We start from the raw sequence: 23,936 nt of genomic DNA on the forward strand, positions 1-23,936 counted from the left end.
CGGGGGCCACGGATTGAAAACAAATCTCTTCAGAGCGTCTCTTTTCTGTGGTTCTTCATGCTATTTCTGCACACAGATACAGAAGCCGCTCAAAGCCGTTTTGCTGAAGGGTTGGACGAGTGCGCCATACGAGACTATACAGTATTCTTTATTCGATATGCACGGCAAACATGCAGTCTGTGTGTGTGTGTGTGTGTGTGTGTGTGTGTGTGTGTGTGTGTGTGAGAGAGAGACAGAGTGTGTATGTGTGCGCGTGTGCATGCATGCATGCATGCGTGTGTGAGTGAGTGCGTGCGTGTGCATGAATGCGTGAGTGTGCGTGCGTGCTTGTGTGTGTGTGTGTGTGCGTTTGCATGCATGGATGCGTGTGCGTGCGTGCGCGTGTGTTCGTGTCCGTGTTCGCGCTTGTGTGTGTGCGTGTGTGCGTATTAGAGGCTCTCGAGGAAGACCTGGCGAGACGAACAACGATGGCGCTGTGGATGATTCATGGTCTCTAACAGAGAGGGCCCCCGGCCTTGTGCCCTACAAAAACACACTAAACGAATTCTAGTCATGCACATCCGAGTGTTCCTAAATAACACACACTCTGTGTTCCTATTGGTCTCTCGCTGCACCCATTACATTCTCTCTTTGCTCCCTCTCTCCACCTCTCTCCTCGCCTTATTTGTTCACTCTATCACTGAGCCTCCACTGACCATACCCAGCATGCAGTGCACACAATAGTAATGCCCGAGCTTGACCTCTGACGGGCGTGCGCTAGAGGTTAACTATCCATCACAGCCTCGGTCTGTATGATTGTGTCTGAAACCCCCCCCTCCAGTAGAGTTGGTGTCTCGCCAAAAACCTGTTATTCATTTCCTTATTTTTACGACCTCTCCCGAAAGTCTGGCGTGACGGCGCTCTGTTATTAGCGCATACCTACCGGCGTGACCCCCGGCGACAACGCGGTCCGCAGAGGAAGATCTCCTGCTGTGAGCCTGCGAGACAGTAATACTGCTTTAATGACCCTAACCCTAAGCTTAACCCCGTTAAAGGGCTTGTTTCCTCTGGAACTCATGAGGCTTCTACAGTAGACGGACTCTAGATGGATTAGGCCTCAGGCTTCACATGTGAGGTTTGTTAAGGTATTCTATGCTTTCCCTAGCTCACTGTAGAGTCTCAGAGAACCCTTCCCACTGAGCAAAGACACGTCTAAAAGACGTCTTTTAGATGTCTTTTTCGGACGTCCAAAGACATCCAATTAAGAGCCGGAATTAAAGTGTTTTCAGACGTTCAGATATCGAACCGTTCTGCACGTCCACAGACGTCTTAGAGGGGTCCAAGCCAGACGTTTGAATATTGAGGGGGTCCAGCAGACGTACAAATGGGGTTCAGGACCGACGGACGTTATTAAGACATGATCTGAACGTCTCCCTGACGTTGTGTGTTTGCTGGGTATGTGCAGCAATGTTTCTGAGCAGTCAGTGAGAGCGTTCCATGTTGATCCTCCGAACAGGAAACGCTGCTAGAATTTGAGCTGAGAGCCTCAAGAGCGACATGATGCAAAGAACTACACTTCCCATTTCGCACAAGTGCTGCAAGTCTGTCTGAATGAGCCGGGCGCAGGAAAGCGCTAGTGATAATCGGCACGGAGACAGGCGAGAGAGAGGCGCCCGTGACCGAGTCTCTCTCGCAGGACGGTGAGAAACTCCTCCTCTGTCTGTACCTCTCGGTGGGGAGAGAGGGAGAGACAGAGAGGGGGAGAGACAGAGAGAGGGAGAGACAAGACTGCGATTATCTGGATTCACTTAGAGGAGACAGACTGAGAGGACAGGCTTTAACGTTTCCAGTAATTACTATGTAGTCTGAGAACAGGTCGGTTAACAGCTCAGAAGGTACCTTACACACAAGCTCGTACACAACCAACAGGCGGAATTGAAGAGAGTGCAGAGGTAATTGTAGATAATGGGTTAGGGTAGCACGTTAAAGGCTAATGGTACATACATGGTTACAACAAAACACTCAGGATTGTGTAGCCATAGTGCACCCATACTTGCGGCACAAAGCAAGAGGGGGTTTGTGGTTTAGGAGGTCGAGGGTTCATGGCAGGTTCTGACTCGTCGGGATCAAAAGGGCTGTTGATTCATCCGGCGTTTGGGCCAAAATCATGTTTGTAGGCTTCAGCAAAATACAGTTGAAGTATACTGTATTAAATACCTGAGTGATGGTCTCGGCCCTGCTCGGCCTCTGATCCTGGCCTCGAACCCTCGCCCCCAGACTCTCAGACCATTTATCCCCCAATTTCACCCCTGCCTCTCCTCCCGGTGACTCTCTGCCCTTCTGTGTGCCCTAACGCAAGGAGAGGCTAGCGCCCCCGGGACCCGCTCAGTGGTGCCTGCCTGCTGCAGCCCTCCTACCCTGCACTCCCTGTCCCTCCCCCCCTGAGACTTTTAACCCCCCCCCGCAAACCGCAGCCGTAAGTGCCAAGACACGCCGCGAAACGACGTTCCAATTATAGAGCTCCCATTGACGATGTCGCCCCGGGATTGATTTCGACTCGGCTCTATTTTGATGGAATGTGGCAGCCGACACACGTGGCAATCCAACCTAAACTTGGATTAATGCATGGGATTACCTGCACTGGAATGCCTGTCTATTAAATCTAGGCCTATATAAAAGTAAGTTAATAACTGAAAGTTATATCTTTTAGGATATTCCCATGTCTCCCATGTCCTTCTCATGTTCCATGTGTTGTTTGTTTTGTGTTTGCATGTGGCATACTATGTATTGGGACAAACTACATCCTGTTTTGGCATACTATATGGTAGGGTAGTATGCGATTCGGAACAGCCCTAATGTTTCCTTTGTCCCAGTCGGCCTATTGTGTACGGTAGTGTTGCCTCCTGTGGTCCATGTATTTGGCTGCTGGCCTCTGTCCTGCTTCATTGGGTCCAGCCCACTCTCAAACCCTAACAGTATGTCTGCTTGTTCCCATAGGCCTATGCAATAGGAGAATGGAGAGAGAAAATGTAGAATAACTAAACACTTCAATTTAACATTTGGCTCCTTCTTATTGACGCAATGATTGCGGTCATTTTCTCTCCGGGCCTCCGACTTTTCACTCTGAATCACCAAATGTCAGCATTTCACAGAGTACAACTTTGAATTGATTTAGGGACGTTTTTATCAATACTATGTGGCTGGTAGTGGTTAACTGTCAACGCAAATCCCTGTCCGGGAATGAATCCTAACATCTAACATCCAAAAGCCAATAAGATGCAAACATCTATTTTCAGCGGGTAACAGACAGAGGGTGATGGTGCCACCGATGTAAAACCCTGATTAGCTTCCCGCTCTCCTCGTAGCAATAAACAAGCTCTCTATTCTGCCTGCGAACCAGAAGGATCGCGCTCATGGGCTTACGAGAGCGAGAGAACAGGGTTTGATCCCCTTTCGGCCTCAGACTGCGTATGACACCACGCCAGACACACAGAGACACCGTGGGACAGAGAGAAGGGAAGACAGACTAACGGAGGCAGGGATAGACGGACGGATCTCCAGACAGAGGGGTCATGAGGTCAGGCCCGGTCATACCTGTGAGGTTCTTGAGCCCCAGCTGGCGGAGCCCCGAGTTGCCGTCGCGCCGGTAGTTGAGGAAGATGGCGAGGGCGTAGCGGTCCTCGTAGAGCTTGGTTCCTCTGATGATCCTCAGGTTCTCCAGGGGTAGGTAGTCAAACTGGTTCAACGCCACCAACACATAGCCTGTCACCTCTCTGATCGACTGGAGAGAGAGAGAGAGAGGGAAAGAGGGAGAGGGAGAAAGAGGGAGAGAGAGAGAGGGAGAGCAAGAAAGAGAGGGAGAGCGAGAACGAGAGATTAGATTTAAAATAAAAATCAAATTCACTATAACTTTAACTGTAGATGATAAAAATGCTTTTAGTTGTTTTGTTTATATTGGAAATATGATTTCCAATACACACAAAACTATGATATTAGATTGTTTTGTTTGTATTGAAAAATATTTCCAATACAAACAAAACAACTAATAGCATTTTTTATCTTGTACAGTTAAAACAGCCAGCCCGTTTGTAAAATGCATCCGTGATGAGGTCACTTCCTCCATGGCGGCCATGTGCGTAGCCTCTCCAGAGGGTCAAACTTTGCTGAAACTTGGCTAAGTGAGTTTGAACCCGGCCCCAGGGTGAGCCAGAAGGACAGCCATCACCTCACACGTCCGTGCCATTTAGAGGGTCAACGACTGCAGAGAATTCTCAGAGCCACCCAGCCGGAGCGGGCATGAATCAAAGTGACCGGCCATCCCGGCGCCCGTCGTTGCGGCTGTCATTAGCCGAGACAGAGGCCGATTCAGGGGGACAGGCCCCTCACACGAGGAGTGACAATAATCACAGCAACAGGCCACGCCACGCCACGCCTGTCTGACACCCGACCGGCTGAAGCGCACTAACGTTAGTCCTAAGGAGCGCGGCGCCGCTGCCGTCGGCGCTCAGACCCGTGTCATTGACAGCTGTCAGGTGGCATCGCCGTCAGACGGGCTTGGGCTCAGAACTGGCAGGAGCAGCCGTGACGCTGTCATGATCTGCCACATGCCCTTAACGGGCAGGGATGGCAACGCTTTCCTCACTACACCTACTCTGTGTGTGTGTGTGTGTGTGTCACTCAAGCGTTTCACAAAGCGTCGTCCGTCAGAGCTTGTAGGCCTGGCAGTCAGCCGGGCCGGTGACGGGTCACTCAGGGAGGGGTGTTCTGTGTCTGCCCAACCAAGGACAACAGAGGCCTGGGGGGAGGTGTCACCGCGGCACGGCGGTGTGGGCTTGGAGGTCAGGCCCCGTCCTGGAATACACTGTCTGCTAATTGCCCTGGGGCCCCGGCTGAGCCTTTGTCGGGAGCAGCGAGGTTCCCAGGAACGGTGACCCTGCCACGGGCACCACGGCTCTGTCGGACCCCCTACCTCTCTGGAGCTGTGTCCCCCCGCGGTCTCTTGCTCACTGCCGGGCCGTGCTTCACCACCATCACCACCACCACCACCACCACCGCCGGCAAATCCAAAAAACACTTCCTAGTTACCTAGCAACCTCAAAAACCTGCTGCCAGCATCTGAGGACAAAAAAAGGTGAAAAAAAAAAGAAGAAAAAAAAAAAGGCCGGTAAAAACAGCAGCGTCTACATGGTGCGTTAAATGTTTGTCTGGATGCGTTTGCAGTGATTAGAGGTTCAATGCAAAGCTAATGGCCGAACGTTCCTGTGCGGTCACTTTCATTAACGACTGAACAGCTAAACAGGCCGGTCCCTGCCAGGTTTCGGCGGTCTGGGCCCGTGCCCACACTGACCATCCGCCAAGAAGACGACACACTTCCTGTCCCTGTATGGGGAGGCGCTGAGAAATCTGTTTGTACCTCAATTTGCTCCTGGAAGAATCTTTTATTGATGAAACGACTCTTGCTGTAACCTTTGCTTGAAGAAAGAGTTTTACATGGAAACAAAGAGGATTCTTCAGTTTCTTCAAGTTTTTTCCAGAAGGTTCCCATACATGGATGGCTGGTGAACATAAAATGATCCTAGATGACATCTTCTTCTCTGAGAGTGTAGAGTCGCATATTTGGTAAAACTATAGCAAACGTAGTAAATGGTAAATGGACTGCACTCATATAGTGCTTTTCCACCTTAGCGGTACTCAAAGCGCTTTACAATGGCCTCTCATTCACCCATTCACACACACATTCACACACCAATGGCTGTAGCTGCCATGCAAGGTGCTAACCTGCTCATTGGGAGCAATTTGGGGTTAGGTGTCTTGCTCAAGGACACTTCGACATGTGGACAGTCGGAGCTGGGATTTGAACCACTGACCCTTCGATCACTGAACGACCCGCTCTACCAACTGAGCTACAGCCGCCCCTAAATAAGTAATAGTATACTTTCATCCCAACACAATAACACATATACTCATCCAACTGTGGCGTGGCAAGACCCGGAACAGTGTTGAATTATCTCCTCTCATAATTCATTTCCAAAACCTCAATTTAGCCACGGTGCAATTAAGCAGGCAGATTACCTGCTAAATATAAAGCATGACCTGGCATTGTCCTGGATTTATTTCAGCTAAACTACCAAGGGGCACCGCGTCACCCACCTGTGACGGCGTGGATGCAGACAGAGTTGCTAATGTGGGAATGGAAGGCATAAGGTGTTATTAGGCCGGCGGAATATGAAGGAACAATGGGTCCTTAGTTCAGCCCAATTAAAAACGAGGAATGACGGCGTGCTAAAGCCGTGAGCTGGATAGAGAGCACAACCGCCTCGAGCCTGGTGGCGGAGAAGACTCCGATGTGTCACAGTGCTGGAAGAGAGAGCGGGTTAGATCCTATAGATTAGCGAGGCTTTCTGCCCCCCCCCCCCCCCCCCCCGCGCCGCCCCCCCCCGCTACCCTCGGCTGGGCGCTCGTGGGCGGAAGTGTGCCAGCGGAACAAAACCCTTGCTTCAGTCAGAGACGTGCCCAGCTTTGAAATGGAGTCCTTCAATCCCCGGCTTCTGAAGGGGAGGGGAGATGGGAGCAGGAGGAGGAGGAGGAGGAGGAGGAGGAGGAGGAGGGAGAGCTGAAGGGAAAGAGAGGGATAGGGAGGGGGAGGGAAGGCGATGGAGGGCGGGGAAATAAAGGGGTAGAGGGAGGGGAAGAGAGAGAGAGAGAGAGAGAGAGAGAGAGAGAGAGAGAGAGGATGGATGGAGATGTAGAGCAGGAGCGAAAGGGAGAAGTCGAGAGAGAGAAAAGGGGAGAGAGAGAGGGAGGGAGAGGTAGGGGAAGAGAGAGGCGGAGAGGGGGGGAGGGGGGAGAGAGAGAGAGAGAGAGAGGGAGAGGTAGGGGAAGAGAGAGGAGGAGAGGGGGGGAGGGAGAGGTAGAGGGAGCGAGAGGGAGGGGGGGGAGAGAGAGAGGGAGAGGTAGGGGAAGAGAGAGGAGGAGAGGGGGGGAGGGAGAGGTAGAGGGAGCGAGAGGGAGGGAGGAGAGAGAGAGAGAGGGAGAGGTAGGGGAAGAGAGAGGAGGAGAGGGGGGGAGGGAGAGGTAGAGGGAGCGAGAGGGAGAGGGGGGGAGGGAGAGGAGGAGAGGGGGGGAGGGAGAGGTAGAGGGAGCGAGAGGGAGGGAGGGGGGAGAGAGGGAGAGGTAGGGGAAGAGAGAGGAGGAGAGGGGGGGAGAGGTAGAGGGAGGGAGATGGAGGGAGGGGGAGAGAGAGAGAGAGAGAGAGAGAGAGAGAGAGCAGCCATGCTGGGCACACTGCAGAAGGAGTGGGGCAGTCAAGTGGATCGGAGAGAGAGAGAGGGTCTCAGTATATTTTAATGCATAATTAAAGCTCCACCTGTTCCAGTTCAGAGAAACAGAGAGAGAGGTGTGTGTGTGTGGGTGTGTGTGTGTGCATGCGCGTAAGTGTGCATGTGTCAGTGTGTGTACGGTGTGTGTGTGTATGTGTGGGGGGGGGGGGGGGGGGGGTTCGAGTGTAAAAGTGTAATGACACCATTAGCATGTTGGAAAGACTGAACACACGTTAGCCTGATTACCTCTAATTTCCATACATATTGAGCTGGTTGGGCGAACTGAAGAACTAGCTGAGGGGAGAGAAGACAGGAGGCTTCACATGGGGCCTTGGAGGCCCTGCATGGGGCCGTGGGGGCCCTGCATGGGGCCTTGGAGGCCCTGCATCAAGACCTCATTCCCACATTTACACAGCCACCCTCAGCCCAGAACGCCCATTACCTAACTACAGAAGAACCACGGGAGGGCATACAAATGACTTTTTGAACATAGAGTCAAAGGGAGAAGCATTGGCCTTGATACCTGATACCCCAGATACGCGTTTGAGTAGAGCTCTCGTGAGTTGCATTTTATGAGGTTTAATGTTTGTGTGTGTGTGTGTGTGTGTGTGTTTGAAGAGTAAGATCAATTAAAAAGGTGGATTTCAGTCTGTGGCTTCTGATTGGCTGAGTGATGACTTGTGGGGGGCTGGTACCGTCATAAACCAAAACTCACGGACAGGAAGGAGAGAAAGTACTCCCTCAAGTTGTGTTCCATGCAAACGCACTATACTGTATCTCTCCAGTGTGTGTGTGTGTGTGTGTGTGTGTGTGTGTGTGGCTGTGTGTGTGTGCGTGTGCGTGCGTGTCACACTGATTAGGCGTTTTGCACGGTTCAAGCGAGAAACTTCCAGTTCCAGTCCCACTCCCGCTGGGACACGTGGGTCCTCGGGGGACCGCCGGTGACATCGCACGGCGTCCCCGCGGTGCCTCGCAGCGCGCCGCTGAGGTGTCCGCTCACAGCCCTCCGCGCCTCCGAGTCTCAGGAGGACACTTCAAATGGGGAGTCTCTTCAAACAAGCCTCCCTTTGATCCACCTCTACCGTCAGATGGCTGCATTTCCCGCTCGTTTTATCGCTTAAACAAGGCAATGATTTCCCATCTTCCAAGTAAAACAGGTGAATGGATCCGTATCCGACTGCGGGTGCGTGTGGATTTTCTCGGCGTCTGGCGTCTGATCAACCGGCTCTGACGACCTCTGTTTCATAGTGTTCTGTGAGGAATTCAAAAATGTGTGTGTGTGTGTGTTAGGGGTAGGGGGTGCACGATCGAAAGGAACAAAATAACAGAACAACGGCGGCGTTTGATCCACGTCTGTCTCCACATTCCTTCCGCTCAACGCCGAGCGTGAGGAACTTTCCTCTGGGGGGGTTTGACATCGTGTTCAGGCTGGGTGAAACACAGTTTACCTCAGCATAAAAAACCCTATGATCCATAAAAATGGCACGGAGTCTGGTTCCCCCTGAGTGACTGAGAGTGGCGGTTTTATCGGTGGGCTCATGCCCCCCCCCCGTGCGAGAAGTGTCAGGCCTGGTGACTTTGAGAAGAAGTCTCGCTCAGAGTGAGAGTGTCACCCAGACCGGGAAAGGATGTCTTCGGGAGTGTTTGATCCTGATTGGTCGGGACAGCCCCGGCGCCGTCCTGTCAGATGCGTTAATGAGCGACCCCAGCAAGGTGCGCCTGTCACTGCCGGAACGTTCCGCAACACCCCGAACTCAAGGGACTGAGCTCAGCGAGAGATGGAGCCAGTAGTGCACAACTACTACAGGAAAATAACGAATCAGCATGTTTTAGTGTGTGTGTGTGTGTGTGTAAATATTCTCAACATTATGAGAACACACAACAATGACAATACACTGCTACACACAGGGAGACACTCTAACGAGTCCATTAATAACAAGAGGAAGAGAAACATCACCTGGGCTTTGACCTTGGCTGAACCACGAAGCATAATTGCCTTATTTCCTTTCCACTCGACCCTTTAAATCACATTTTTACTTGAAGCTCCTTGCGACAACGGAAGGCATCTGCCGAGTGTGATTGCGTCAGCATTTCCTAATGAAGTCTTTGGGTTTGTTTTGGAAGGAACAACGCTTTCACATTTCTCAACCATCTGGCTCCTCGGAGGCCCGCTAGACAAACATGGCATCGGGACGTCCGCTGGACGGTCAGGAAGCAACATGATCTCAGCGTCTCCGTGTGCGATCTCCTCCGTTCACGTGGCGTGTGCGTGTGTGTGTGTGAGCATGTGTGCGTGTGTGTGTATGCTAATTTTCTTGTTTGCATCCGTGCATATGCATATGCTTATCCAGGATAAAGATGACCTAGTCTAGATACACCTTTTTAACTCTTATTAACTCTACTGTACATGAGGATCCACACTTCCTCGCAATTCCATTAAGAAGTCATCTCCATACAAAGGAAACCGTTTTCTGCATTATGGCATCAAATACTACCTACATTCAGCATAATCAAGGAGGGGAGTGTCTGCAGGTTGACCCTCGACCTTTAATGAAGCAGTGATTCCGGGGAACCCACAGGTGTAGTGGTGCTTACAGAGTGATGAGGTCTGATGTCATTTTATAAGCTAAAAAGATAGCATTGCCGGGTATATATATTTTTTCCACCAGATGATATCTTATGGTGCGTTCGTTTATAACTGGGAGGTGGCAAATTGCGACTTGCTACTAGGAATGATTAAATAAAACACCGCATCAACTCGCACTTCCTCGTCGCAAATTCGGATATGTTTCTCAGCCCCCAGTTGCTCGAATGCACTAGATATAACTAGGTAACTGTGATATAATGGTATATAGATATAACTAGGTAACTGTGATATAATGGTATATAGCTCGAATGCACACAGGTCGGAGGTATTGTAGGTACCTGTAGGTATTTTGCCACTTGCGACTTGCCACCTCCGACCACAAACGAATGCACCATTAGTTCCAGGACTGAGCTAGCTAGGGCAGTTTTGTGTTTATATGTGTGGTATTCATACACTTTGGGTCATCTCACGTCCTCTAGTGCTAGCTCACACCATTAGCTGTAGTCCTGTTCCAATAAAAGAAGTATATCTCAACAGCATCGACCTCAGAACCAACTAAGGCCTTCGAAATTCACAAAACCCATCTTCAATTATGTATTTTAACTTTTAGAACAAAACGTACTGGAAAAAACGTAGAGGAAATCCAACGTGGAAGGCTAAGATGGGGTAGGTCCCAGCGGATAAAGATGACCCTTTTCATCTCCCCCAGTATGGGGCTGGAGGAATGTGTGTGTGTGTGTGTGTGTGTGTGTGTGTGTGTGTGTGTGTGTGTGTGTGTGTGTGTGTGTGTGTGTGTGTGTGTGTGTGTGTGTGTGTGTGCGGGGAGGTGAGCGTGATGGCGAGAACGAGGAGATCATTGTCGCTCTGTGTTGACGCTTCAACCCCCCCTCTCTCCTACGCAGGCGGACACAGGAGAACACTGGAGGTATTCTAGTTTGATAGGAGATTGGCATTCCTCTGCAGTGTGTGTGTGTGTGTGTGTGTGTGTGTGTGTGTGTGTGTGTGTGTGTGTGTGTGTGTGTGCATGCACATGTGTGTGTGTGTGTGTGTGTGAGAAAGAGAGAGAGAGAGAAAGAGAGAGAGAGAGAGAGAGAGAGAGAGAGAGAGAGAGAGAGAGAGAGAGAGACTGTGTGTGTGTGTGTGTGTGTGTGTGTGTGTGTGTGCATACAGGTATGTGTGTGTGAGAGAGAGAGACTGTGTGTGTGTGTGTGTGTGTTTGTGTGTGTGTGAGAGAGAGAGAGAGAGAGAGAGAGAGAGAGAGAGGCAGAGGTTGATTATGTGTGTGCGTGTGCATGTAATGTCCTCATCCTTCCCAACACTCTGCTCTGCTAATTTCTCTCCTTTTCAATCCCATTACAGATAATGAACAGAGCCACAGTGCCTATCGATCTGGCACCACAGTAATTAAGGATAGCCATGTCTCTCCTCTCCTCTCCTCTCCTCTCCTCTCCTCTCCTCTCCTCTCCTCTCCTCTCCTCTCCTCTCCTCTCCTCTCCTCTGGCTCCCTCTCTTCCCTCTGTTCTCCCCCCTCTCCTCTCTCACTGAATGGTATAGATCTCCTCCTGCGCGCTGGGCATCCCCTCAGTCATTACCTCGTTCTGTCTCTCTCCATCTCCCCCGGTCTATGAATCTCTGTCCCTCTCATACTGCTGTATAATGGTGGAGAAAGACTTCATCAGGAAGCTGAATGATTACAGAAGTCATTGAATTACGGTATGTCAGCCTTTCAAGCGGCTTTGGTTCCGGACTAGAAATGATGTAACTGACATTCAATTAATTGTTCTATAAACCATTATTTAGCTTGGGCGCCTTTAGTTCAATTGTCAGACACTCATCAGTTAATCTTGACCTTTACATTGAGGTTATACTGTAATAGCCACTCAGAGCAAGTGGTCAATTGCAAAATTATGAAAAGGATGTCACATACACTGTACTGCCTGCCTATGCAATATCTGTATGTTCATCAGTATAGACATACATGTATTTAGAGGTTGAATAGTTGGCACATGTGTGACCTTATATGGTGGCAAGGATAGTTATTTTAATATTGGACTATAGTGGACTGTTTCAACATGAGCAATTGTTTCTGGAATGGCGAGTGGCGTTCTCTCTAAAATCTTCCATGTGGATTCCGTCCACAACATTTGGGTTTCTATTCACTTTCAGTGAGTTGGAGCAGTTTTACTTTCCTTGGCTAACATCCCAGGAAATTACATCATCATTCAAGGACAATGATACATGAGTGAGCACGGCCCTGGGGCCTCATTTATCATTGAGGTACGCCTTCTTTTACACGGTCTTTTTCGCGAGTTCAGGCGTACGCCATTTGCCCCCCCCACATTGCGATTTATCAAGCCGTAAGGGCGAAAATTTAGTCGCCTTTCTCCGCGCTTTTGTAGGACACCTCTCCAGTTGGCGTACCGATTTACACGGTGTTCTACGCCCTTCTTGAACACAGGGGGAACTGGCGACGCAGGTGGTGCGTCGGTGAATTACTATGTTTGACGGAGAGAATAAGAGCGACAGTTCATGAACGCACATACATGTAGGCTAATAGCCCAATTCAGCACAAACATATATCGCAATGCAAGATTAGACGTGTCCTCTAACCGGCTCATTCATGCTCCGATATGGATTTGTTCCCCAAAATGAACCTATGCGCTGTCCCAAACCTTTCCGCGCTATATGTCACACACCTAATGCAGGCACTCCATCAAACGGCAATAATTGACCAATTAGATTGTCATTAATATGTGATCATGTGGACCTGTTTGCTCTTTGGTAAGCATATAAATGACAGTCCTCCTGTGCGTAATGCGAGCCTAAATGAATCCGGCGCTACTCGGCCTACTGGCCCGAGATAGAACTCCAAAGAGGTGACGGCGATGGCGACTGCACCCACATAAGGGCACCATCAGTGAATGAATACGTCTATGTGAATCGCTAAAATGTGCACACTATAAATACCCAAATCATATGTGACATGCTCATCACAAGTGTAGTGGCACGGTGGCCTGGCTCCACGCATGACTCATTCATCCTGGCGCACAGCAGGGTAGGGGCTAGACTGGAGGCAGGCGCTGCGCGTGACGGCTGGCTTATTGGTGTGTGCATAGCCAAGATACATATTCTTTGTCTTATTTACTTTAATCTTTATTAGCATTTTCCATCCATACAACGACAATACAATAAAACATAAAAACTTACAATAACAGCTTATGGGTACTTCCATCCATGCAGCTTTTTTTTCTTACTCAAATATGACAATTTTAATATTAGTGGTATCATCACACTTCCTTCTATAATCCATCCATTTTTCCCATCTCCCTTCAAACTTTCCTTCATGCATCCTCAATGCATGCGTGAACCTCTCCCTAACATACATCTCCTCCACAACACCCAGCCACTGCTCCTTGGTTGGGGGTCCCACCTTATACCAAGCCCTCGTTATTGTCTTTTTACTAGCAACCAATAGTACTTACACTAGGTATCTGTCCCCTCCTTGTACATCATCCCGTGTTATGTTTGCCAAGATATATATTCAAAGCTGATAAGAAGGTGGAAGTCGGCGCGCTGGAGGTGGAGGCTGCAACTCGCGGGGGCACGACCGTCAGGTCAAGGACCACTGCAGACTCCCCCTCCTCTGAGTCCCACCCCACGTCAGAGTCTGGAGAAACAATTTCAATCATTTTCTTTGAGTTTGTCTGTGAACTTGATTATGCATTAAACATTTCATTGTGCAGCCATATTCATTTGATATGTTTTTCTGTTGGCAGTCAAATAAATGCTGTGATTTACCGGGTGATTTAGATGAGTCTTAATTTCCCAGAGGGGAAAATGTTTAATGTGTTCTAACATTATGAAGTGGTCATCTGCGTTATTGTTCCCTGTTTTTGGTCCTAATTTAATCATAGCCTACCACAGAATGTTTGCTTCACTCGCAGCCACGTTACAGTATGTCCGTGTATGCCCAATCCTAGATGCACAACACGTAGCTAAAGTAGGCTACTAAGCTGTAGGAGCAAACAGACAAACGTAGGCGATTTATACCTTCCGAAGAGGATTGCCTTCCTCACGTGGACCTCACCAACTAGCACATGCACCTCCGTCTCCGAAAAGTTCCTCTTCTTTGCTCTTCGTTCCATGTTTCATTGTCCCGCCTGGGTGCTCCACGCTACCTTTTTAAGCCGGTTCCTTCCGGGAAACCACGTTTGGCCACTCATGCTTTCGACCATATATGGTTGGATTAGGGCGTGGAGGGGGCGGAACACGGGGCGCGTGCGCGTACACTCTCTTCCCCGCCCGTCTCGGATTTACCGTGCAGAAAAGGGCATACGACATTTTTGATAGATCCGAAAAGCGTGTAAATATTCTCGTCGTACGCTACATTGTGCATTTTCCGCGTTTTCGTCGTACGCCCTCTTTTACACCAGAATTTACACGCTCTTTGATAAATGAGGCCCCTGGCGTCTGACGGTACCCTCGCCTGGCGCTGCTCGCCAGATGCTTCTACCTCTTCACCTTAAAATAAATAAATAGATAAATAAATAAATACATAAATAAATGAATACATAAATAAATAAATAAATAAATAAATAAATAAATAAATAGGTTAATAAATAAATAAATAAATAAATAAATAAATAAATAAATAAATAAATAAATAAATAAATAAATAAATAAATAAATAAATAAATAAATAAATAAATAAATAAATAAATAAATAAATAAATAAATAAATAAATAAATAAATAAATAAATAAATAAATAAATAAATAAATAAAAAGAATAGGGCCACACTCCTATTCAAGTTACATGTGCATTAATTCACTTGAGTGCTCTCATTCTTGTTTTTGGATAATATATAAGGATCCAGCCACCAGTCTAAGTTGAGTTGAGCACAATGTTTACCGTTATGTTTATTATGACCTCTCCCCCTTACTGAATGCACACCTGTCATGTATAATCATCCAGTCATGCACACCGCTACATTGGAACACACTGAAATGTAATGGATCTGACCAAAAGCCAAGGTTTTAAAGTCAATCTCAGTCATACCGTTTTTCCCATGAAACCTTGCAGCACTTGGCACTATGTGCACAGCTGCGTAGATCTCTGCCTTCAGCCTCTTTCACACACTCCAGTCAGCCTGCTCTCTGATATAGCTGGACCTTTTTTCCCTATTTACAGGAAGCCTCCTGGCAGCTCTCGAATTGAGCTGAAAGCCCCCTGTCATCAAAGCTGACTTTTAGCCCATACAGGAAATGGCGAGCAGTGCACTCACTGTGTGATACACTATCATTGGCATGAAGAGGAGGGAGGCCATTTTCTGTGTAGCTGTAACATTCCTGCAGCTATAGGTACATGTCTGGGGTGGGCTGGGGTTGCTCCTCACAGCAGGGGACACAAGCAGCTGAGACAGACTGTAGTACAGCTCAGTAGAGTACTACAGTAGAGTAGAGTACAGTAGAGTAGTAGAGTAGAGTAGTAGAGTAGAGTAGTAGAATAGAGTAGTATGGTAGTAGAATATAGCAGAGCAGAGTAGTAGAGTAGTAGAGTAGAGTAGTATGGTAGTAGAATATAGCAGAGCAGAGGAGTAGAGTAGTAGAGGAGTCTGTCCGTTTGGGACTGTGACTCCATCTGATAATGAGTGGTCTCCTGGAGGGAATTATCCAAATGAACTCATTTGTAATTGATTCAGTGCATTAATTACCTCAGGTTGTTCCTCACAGCAGGGGACACAAGCAGCTGAGACAGACTAGTACATCTCAGTAGAGAGTAGTACAGTAGAGTAGAGTACAGTAGTAGAATAGTAGAATAGAGTAGAGTAAAAGAGTAGTAGAGTAGAGTAGTAGAGTAGTAGAATAGAGTAGTAGAGTAGTAGAGTAAAAGAGTAGTAGAGTAGAGTAAAAGAGTAGTAGAGTAGTAGAGTAGAGTAGTAGAGTAAAAGAGTAGTAGAGTAGAGTAGTAGAGTAGTAGAGTAAAAGAGTAGTAGAGTAGAGTAAAAGAGTAGTAGAGTAGAGTAGTAGAGTAAAAGAGTAGTAGAGTAGTAGAGTAGTAGAGTAAAAGAGTAGTAGAGTAGTAGAGTAGTAGAGTAGTAGAGTAGAGTAAAAGAGTAGTAGAGTAGTAGAGTAGTAGAGTAGAGTAAAAGAGTAGTAGAGTAGTAGAGTAGTAGAGTAGAAGAGTAGTAGAGTAGTAGAGTAGAGTAGTAGAGTAGTAGAGTAGAAGAGTAGTAGAGTAGTAGAATAGAGTAGAGTAGTAGAGTAGTAGAGTAGTAGAGTAGAGTAAAAGAGTAGTAGAGTAGTAGAGTAGAGTAGTAGAGTAAAAGAGTAGTAGAGTAGTAGAGTAGTAGAGTAGAGTAAAAGAGTAGTAGAGTAGTAGAGTAAAAGAGTAGTAGAGTAGTAGAGTAGTAGAGTAGTAGAATAGAGTAGAGTAAAAGAGTAGTAGAGTAGTAGAGTAGTAGAGTAGTAGAATAGAGTAGTAGAGTAGTAGAGTAGTAGAATAGAGTAGAGTAAAAGAGTAGTAGAGTAGTAGAGCAGAGTAGTAGAGCAGAGTAGTAGAGTAGTAGAGCAGAGCAAAGTACTAGAGTAGCAGAATAGTAGAGCAGAGTAGTAGAGTAGAGTAGAGTAGAGTAGAGTAGAGTAGAGTAGAGTAGAGTAGAGTAGAGCTCAGGAACCAGTACAGTCTGCCTCCTGACAGTCTGAATGACACAGACAGATTCCAGTACAGTAACAGCACAGCAGACACAAAGCGCAGCATGTGAGGACAGCTGAACCGTAACCCTCGACCCTTCCACAACTCTGCCCTTTCCAGGCCATGTTTGGAGAGTTTGAGATCTCTCTCTCTCTTTTTCTCTCTCTCTCTTCCTTTCTCTCTCTCTTTCTTTCTGTCTGTCTGTCCGTTTGGGACTGTGACTCCATCTTTGCACTGGTAATGAGTGGTCTCCTGTAGGGAATTATCCAAATGAACTAATTTGTAATTGATTCAGTGCATTAATTACAGCCCTCGCTCTGCCTGTGTCATGGTTAATATCGCACAGATCTAATGAGGAGGATCAGTCCACTGAGGGACTGTTCAGGTGAAAAGAGAATTATTCAATTTCAGACTTAATCTGGCCCATCCACCGCCACCACGCACTGCATTCTGGGTAGGATGCTCCGCCCTCTGCCAGGAGCCGATGGATAACTTCCTGTTTAATCAGGGCTGAAGCCCTGAAGCCCAGTATCCAGGGACCGCGGGCCAGCAAAGCTACAGCAGATATGGATGGTGTTCTGGTCACCCGAATAAAAACATACTGTCCTTCAAGTATAAATAAGCGCAATAGAATGAAATCAAATGTACACAAATGGATTGCCTTTGACTCTGGACTCAAAACCCAAACTCCCACTTGTAGCCAAAGAGTCTAAAGTGAGACCAAGAAGTCATCGCCATGGTTCCAGGATGACTTCAGGCTCTGAAGATACGTTCCATTGTCTATACAGCTGGGTTTCAAGTCTACTTCTCGCATGCTAACATGATTCCCTGCATCCACCGAGCAGCGATGTCGAGGACCGATTTGCCGTTGACTTTCAGCCCTGCCGCGAAGGTTGTGCCATCTCAGACGAGAGCCCAAGGGGTAAAGACGCCTCTGTGTTTGTGGGGAAACGACTTAACGGAGTAATTGGAGAGTCACTTAACAGTGAACGTGGCTGAACAGACCGTCCCTGTGGGTAACAACAACAATATCGCCTCTAATAAGTCTTCTCAACGGTTTATTTGCGGGCGCCTGTTTTAGAAAACCCTGGCATTGTCCAGAACTCTCATGAGGTTTCCCTGAGGATAGAGCACGTCTGAATGTATTAAACAAATTATATTCAACAATACTATTCAAATGATGAAAGGAAGACTGGTTTGTATTTTAATGAACAAAGCCACACTCCCCCATTTATCTAAATTAACATTTGAGACTATGAAGTGGAAACACAACATGCATACAAAATGGCTTGGTAGGACTGGTAATATGTAAGAGTAATTATTTAGATACTATCATTCTCCCTGACCGCATGTCATCCCAATGCATAGCAAGCTCCCTGAGGAATCTACTAGGTAAAGTATGTTCAAGTATGATTTAGACCAGGCCAAGGAATGCTTTAAGAGGGAAGCATAGAATACATCGTGCCAAGTGACAACCGTGCTCTCAACGCGCAGTATTTCTGGATAGAATGGGCTGTATGACATTATCTGATGCTTACTTCCTTATACAGTACGTGGCCTTGGACCACAACAGGAAATGACATCACTGAGATCTGACTCATATCCTTCCCATCCAGAAAATTACAGCCAGGAGAAGGCGACAGCATGCAATTTTCCTCCTTAAAAGACAAGTAAATTGTTGTATAAATGACAAGTTTGTGCGTCAAACCAAGCTACCGATGGCCTTCTAATTGTGTCCTCGATGTTTCCGGGCACACACACACGCTCTCTCTCTCTAAGTTCCACAGGAAAACGCGTGCACGTATTGTAAAGTGGGACGAAGCACCTGAATCCTCCTCCTCCAACGGCGCGAGTGTAACAACGGAAAACATATTTCATTTTCTCTTCTCTAATTGCTTTCAGTTCAAAATCATCGTCTCTCTCTCTCGCCAACAGCCACTGGAACAAGAGGGTATGAGGGGGCTGTTCGCTTGTTTGCATTCTTATGATTTTCTTGACATATGGTATATCGCCACCGCCTTCCTGCCTTCCGAGTGCATCACCAACAAGCAAACAAAAACAATGCGTTATTTCCAGCTGGAGGGCGTCAGCCAGACAACCTCTCGTGCCCCTTCCTGCATATTTCACCGTGGCAATATAAAACCACCTGGAGGCCCCCTCTTCTACCAGCAATGTGTTTACTGGTAACATTAGCTGAGGGTTTGTGGACAGGGAGGGAGAATGACCAGTCTCTCCGAGATGATTCCGGAACCTGAGATGAATCTATTCATTATGTTCTAATGTTGCGCTCCCTTCCTCCGCAGTGTGAAGCACCGCTGAGGGCAGGTTTAGGCCGAGGTGACGTATAGCGCAGCTGAGGCAGTTTGAAGCGGTTTTACACCAAAAATAGATCTTTGCGACTGCCGGTTTCAAACGTTGAAAGTGCCCGTTTTCAAGATACATCTCATCTCATGAGGAGACGGACGTTCTAAAAAGTAGCGTCTAGTCAAGACAGTTTTTTTTTGTGAACCCAACTTTAGTCGTGACACATGGTCTGGTGCAGCAGCGGAGGCTAACGAGAAAAGCCACCACTGGTTTCCTCTTTGATACGGGGTGGCAGACCATGCTAAGCTACAGCTAGGCCAAGGTTGCATCCCCAGCCTCAGTTATCGGCCGGGCCGGGTTGTTAGGCTTCCTCCAGGGGAGCTGGGCTCAGCTTAATGGCCGTAACAGCATTATTAGCTAATAAAGGTTGATGGGCTCTATAAATTTACAGGGACAGGAGAGGCTGCGAGAGGGCACTTGCTGGGACATGGTCCAGATTTATAACCCCTCGGAGGTCTTGGTGGTGTGAGGGACTCCAGAGATGCAGGTAGGGGGCCAGAGGGAGCCTGGAACATCGAACAGCGAGACAGGGCGACAGGTAGTCCAAAAAATAAGTACTAAATTACTAAATTGTATTGGGAGGCGGGAACATTGGCGTCGTGAGGCTTGGGCTTCCAGGGCTTCAGGGATTTAAACCCACTAGGAAACATCATTTGTGGCGATTTTTTTTGTCAGAACATCAACGGACACCAGTGACCACTCGGTGAGTTTCCTGTCTTTGAAGATGAGAGTTTATGGTGTTTTTGAGCGATTTTCTCAATGCACCTATTGATCCATGAGTGTGCGACAGACCATATCTCGAAAGTGCACCGTTTGTCGAAACTTTGATAGAGGCCGATTTATATGATCGTACATAACCTTATAAAATGTCTTATAATGCTAAATACCAGACCTGTCTTTTAAGGTACTGTAGCTACTGTTGCGGATGTGACTTTACTAACTCAGTCTTCTTCACTTTAAACTCAACTCACCTAGAAAGCCATGGTGCACAATACTCATTTTAGACGGAAATAACTTGAAACCGGTGCAAGTATCGCGTGAAAATCGAAAGACTTCTGGGAATAAGCAGTTAGGTGCTGTAGTTGGCTAGCTATTTATGGCTAGTAGTTAACTTACACTAGCCTAGCCTTTGTCATACATTTAGTTACAGCATACAGATGTCCTTCGATCCTAAACACCCCTGACTTCAGCCCCTAATGCTTCATCTCCTCAGAACCTCATGTCTTTGAATCCTAGAAGCGCCTCAGGACGGGATTAAAGCAACCGGTTGGTGTCAGGGACAAACTTCACAACTCCAGGCTCCTGCTGTTCTGTCACAGGTAAACACGCTTCACCGCCACGCCTGCTGCGCTATGTGACATGTTCCCAATTCCCTGTGTAAACGAACCACCGGAGACGGTTGACTTTGATGGATGGTGACTCTGAATCTTCAGGGAGTCCCACTGATGCAAAGTGGGAAAAAAACAGAGGAAGTGGTTTTTCAACACGAGCCACAGAGGACATGGGGCTGATGAGGAGTTGTTCAGCGTCTGTCTCTCCAGAGGAGACGGAGGACTCGGGTCCCTGACCCACTTGGCTGAGGAAACACAGACTCCGGCTGCGGAACGAGTGGCATCGTGCCCAAGCCGTTTACTTTGGCGTGCTACACATCAGCCTCTCTCACTAACAATCATGTTTAATTAAGCCATTGACTTTTCACAGCCGAACTGGAGCACTTTGAATTGATTTGGCTGTCTGTGTGTGCTTTGGGAAAAAGAAAGGCAGATGAAGACCTCATTCTCAGATTGCAACAGAAGTTGCACAGATACACAAATTAAGCCCCTAAGATTTCCAAATAATCAGGTTTGATGGATGTCAAAACAGTGTGTTTGTGTGTGTTCGCACCTGGTACTACTCTATGCCTATGCGTATTAATGTGTCACAACTGCACAAACAATAGCTGCCCTAGGGTAGTGTGTGTGTGTGTGTGTGTGTGTGTGTATGTGTGCATGTGTGTGTGTGTGTGTGTGCAAGTCCCAGTCTAGTGTCTTGCATCTAGGCCCGATGTAATCGGCAGGCATTACAGGGATCTCGATGAGTCCCGGGGGTCTTCCTACGGGACCCCTTACGATGCGTCCGGTCTGTCGAGCTTTAGCGTTTATCACAGCGGCGCCCGTTCCCCGGGCTGCCTTCACTGCTGGTCCCACTGAGAGAAACGTTCCCGGGCCAGACGGTGAATACCGGGCCCACGTCCACAGACGGGCCCCCTGTGAAATATGAAGGTTTCCCTGCTGCCAGGGTGACTAGAAGCCACAGCCCCAATTTATAGTAGCGTGTATACAGTACTGTAGCACAGGCCATTCCTCGCACCTCCATTCAATCCCACTGACTCCGGTAGCGCTGCGTTCCGGCTGCCGTACTGATGGCGGCCGCCTCTCTAGGCGAGGCTTGTGATCCCACCTGACGCGCCACATCACGTTTCCGAGGCGTCCCCGAACCCGCTCTCCGCAGAGTTCCGGTAAAGACAGGCGCCGGCTTTATTTTTGACAGATCCAGCGTCCGGGACGCACAGAAGAAATGTTTACTTTTAAGCCCCACCCCCTGGTGGCCTGGCATAATTCCAAACCAAACGCTCGCTCCTGAAACTCCCCCGGTGGGCGACGAAGCCGCGCAGGACGGAACTAAACCTGTCCGCGTTTGGAACGCCACGCAACCGGACTCGGTGGGATTGAGGCGTTATCATTCCCTTTTTGGAATATGTAAGTAAGTAAGTAAGTAAGTAAGTAAGTAAGTAAGTAAAACTTTATTTATAACACGTTTCACAGCACAGAGTCACAAAGTGCTTTACAGGCCCAAAAGTCAAAAAAGACAGTTAAATACAAACGAGAGAAAAAACAAACAAACAACAACAAAAACATAAACAACAGTCGGTTACGGCTGTCCAAAAGCCTGCTTGAACAGGTGGGTCTTAAGCAGACCTTTAAAAATGTCCACAGAGGGAGAGATTCTGAATATGTCTACTGTATGTGTGGATAAAAGACACACACACAACCCAGAGTGCCTAAAACAAGACAAAAAGGTTTTTACCAGTCATCTGACTATTTATGAGAGGTTAAGGATGTGACAGACTGGCTGGCTGGAGCTGGCCTCACTACCCACACTGCACTCATTCCAGGGTAAAAAGCTGTAATTATGTTAAGAGTCTCTCTTTCTCTCTTTCTCTCTTTCTCTCTTTCTCTCTTTCTCTCTCTCTCTCTCTCTCTCTCTCTCGGTCTTTATCTCTCTCTGTCTCTCGCTGCTTCTCTCTCTCCGCATCTCTCTAATTCTCGTTCTCTCAAACTCACAATCTTCCTCCAGTCCTCCCTGCTTGTTCTCTCTCTCTCTCTCTCTCCATCCCTCCCTTTCTCTCTCTCTCTCTCCCTCTCTCTCTCTCTCCCTACATTAGCTTCTCCACATGGCATCAGCCCTCTCCTCTTATCGGCTGCTCTGTCAGCGTGAGGGATATTAACACCATAAAGCAGCATCATTAGCTGATGAGCAATTAAATTACTCTAGTCTCATTATGGAGAGAGAGAAAGGGTCCGGCACTGGAAAACTCCATCCCTCACCCCCGGCGGTGGCTTTTGTCTCCACCAAAAGCCCGTATTTCACCGGAGGCCCGCTTCTCAGCGCCAGACGGGCGGCGCATCACCTCCGCGTGGCCGCGCCGCCCGAAAGAGACGTCAGGAGCGAAGAACGCCGGGGGGGGCTCTGTTTCCGTCACAATTACGCAGCCATTCATTACCCCCCCGAGCTGATTCAGTCACACCCCCCAGCCTCCCGATCAAAGAGCCCCTCTCAGACACGGGGCGGCAGAGGCCATGACAAAGACCGGCACGTTAAATGAGTTGGCGCAATAACAGCTAACACCGTGTCCTAACTACACGCGACGCGAGCGAGCGTCGGCGACAAAATGCGTTCCATTGCTTTGTTTTCTATTGTTATGTCCTAACTGGACGCGAGCGACGCAGCGCGAAGCGGCGCGATGTTTTAACTGCCCTTTTGACGCTCGCCCTGTTGCTATTTTCCTCCTGTCGCTCGCGTTGACAGGCGTTCGTTCTTTAACTGTCTTCAGTTGGGATTATAGACAAATGACGTAGCAGAACAGGACATTTAACGGTTTCAGTTAGGACAGCAAGCATGCGATGTCGCGTTCTGTCGCTCGCGTCGCAAGCAGTTAGGACACGGTGTCAGAGGTCGCCGGGGTCAGAGGCAGGTGAGCAGGAAGGAGGCAGATCCACTAAGAGCCTTAAACAGAGGAGAGGAACAGGGAGGGAAATCAATGGCTGAATGAATGGGAATGACTAAAGATGGAGGACAGGAAGAGGAAACAGAAGGATGGGAGGGGGCGGGGTTAAACAGATGGAGGGATAGACGGGTATCAACACTTGGCAATCGTTGCCTAGCGCTGTGCACTTGAGCAATGCTAAAAAAATAAATAAAAAAAAAACCGCTAAAAAAAAACATTGTAAGTCGCTTCGGATGAAAGCGTCTGCTACAGTAACTGTACAGGTACAGATTTGTCATAATTATAAACACTTGATAATTAAACATACAGTTTAATTTAGAACGGTAATTTCGAACGGGACCACCGGTGATGTGTGGGGGCGGCCAGTTTACCTCAGCGCTGGTTCTCTGGGTGTGAGGCCAACATCTCCATCCATACGGGCGATCGCATGGACCAGTGACCCGGGACCGTCCCACAGCCTTTTTGGAGGCCGTGATTAATGGCTGTTCCCATGCCTGGTTCCACTGGTAATTACAAGCAGGCGATTGGATTTCAGGGGGTCGGTGTGGAGGGAGGGAGGCCAGGGAGGAGGCAGAGAGAAGGAGCCTGTCTTGTCTTTATTAAGCAATAGCAAAACACCACCGCAGGGCTGACAACCAAGTTCAGACGTATTAACCCACAAAGCAAGACCTTATAGGAGGGGTTAGACAATTGATTCAAATACATACAGTATAATATATATATATAT

The 23,936-nt window shown here is 48.1% G+C and overlaps 1 protein-coding gene across 1 annotated transcript in view; it reads right to left on the reverse strand.

Annotated features, from left to right (window-relative positions):
* Positions 1-23,936, reverse strand: part of erbb4b (erb-b2 receptor tyrosine kinase 4b) — a gene marked incomplete at both ends in the record, with an annotated part of 174,144 nt that overhangs the window by 53,597 nt on the left and 96,611 nt on the right. The window contains one exon of the mRNA XM_084452098.1: positions 3,574-3,760. Coding sequence (XP_084308224.1) covers positions 3,574-3,760 — 187 coding nt within the window. The remainder of the gene's footprint in view (positions 1-3,573; positions 3,761-23,936) is intronic.

The sequence above is a fragment of the Borostomias antarcticus genome (genome assembly GCF_949987555.1).
Source record: "Borostomias antarcticus genome assembly, chromosome: 17".
Lineage (NCBI taxonomy): Eukaryota > Metazoa > Chordata > Actinopteri > Stomiiformes > Stomiidae > Borostomias > Borostomias antarcticus.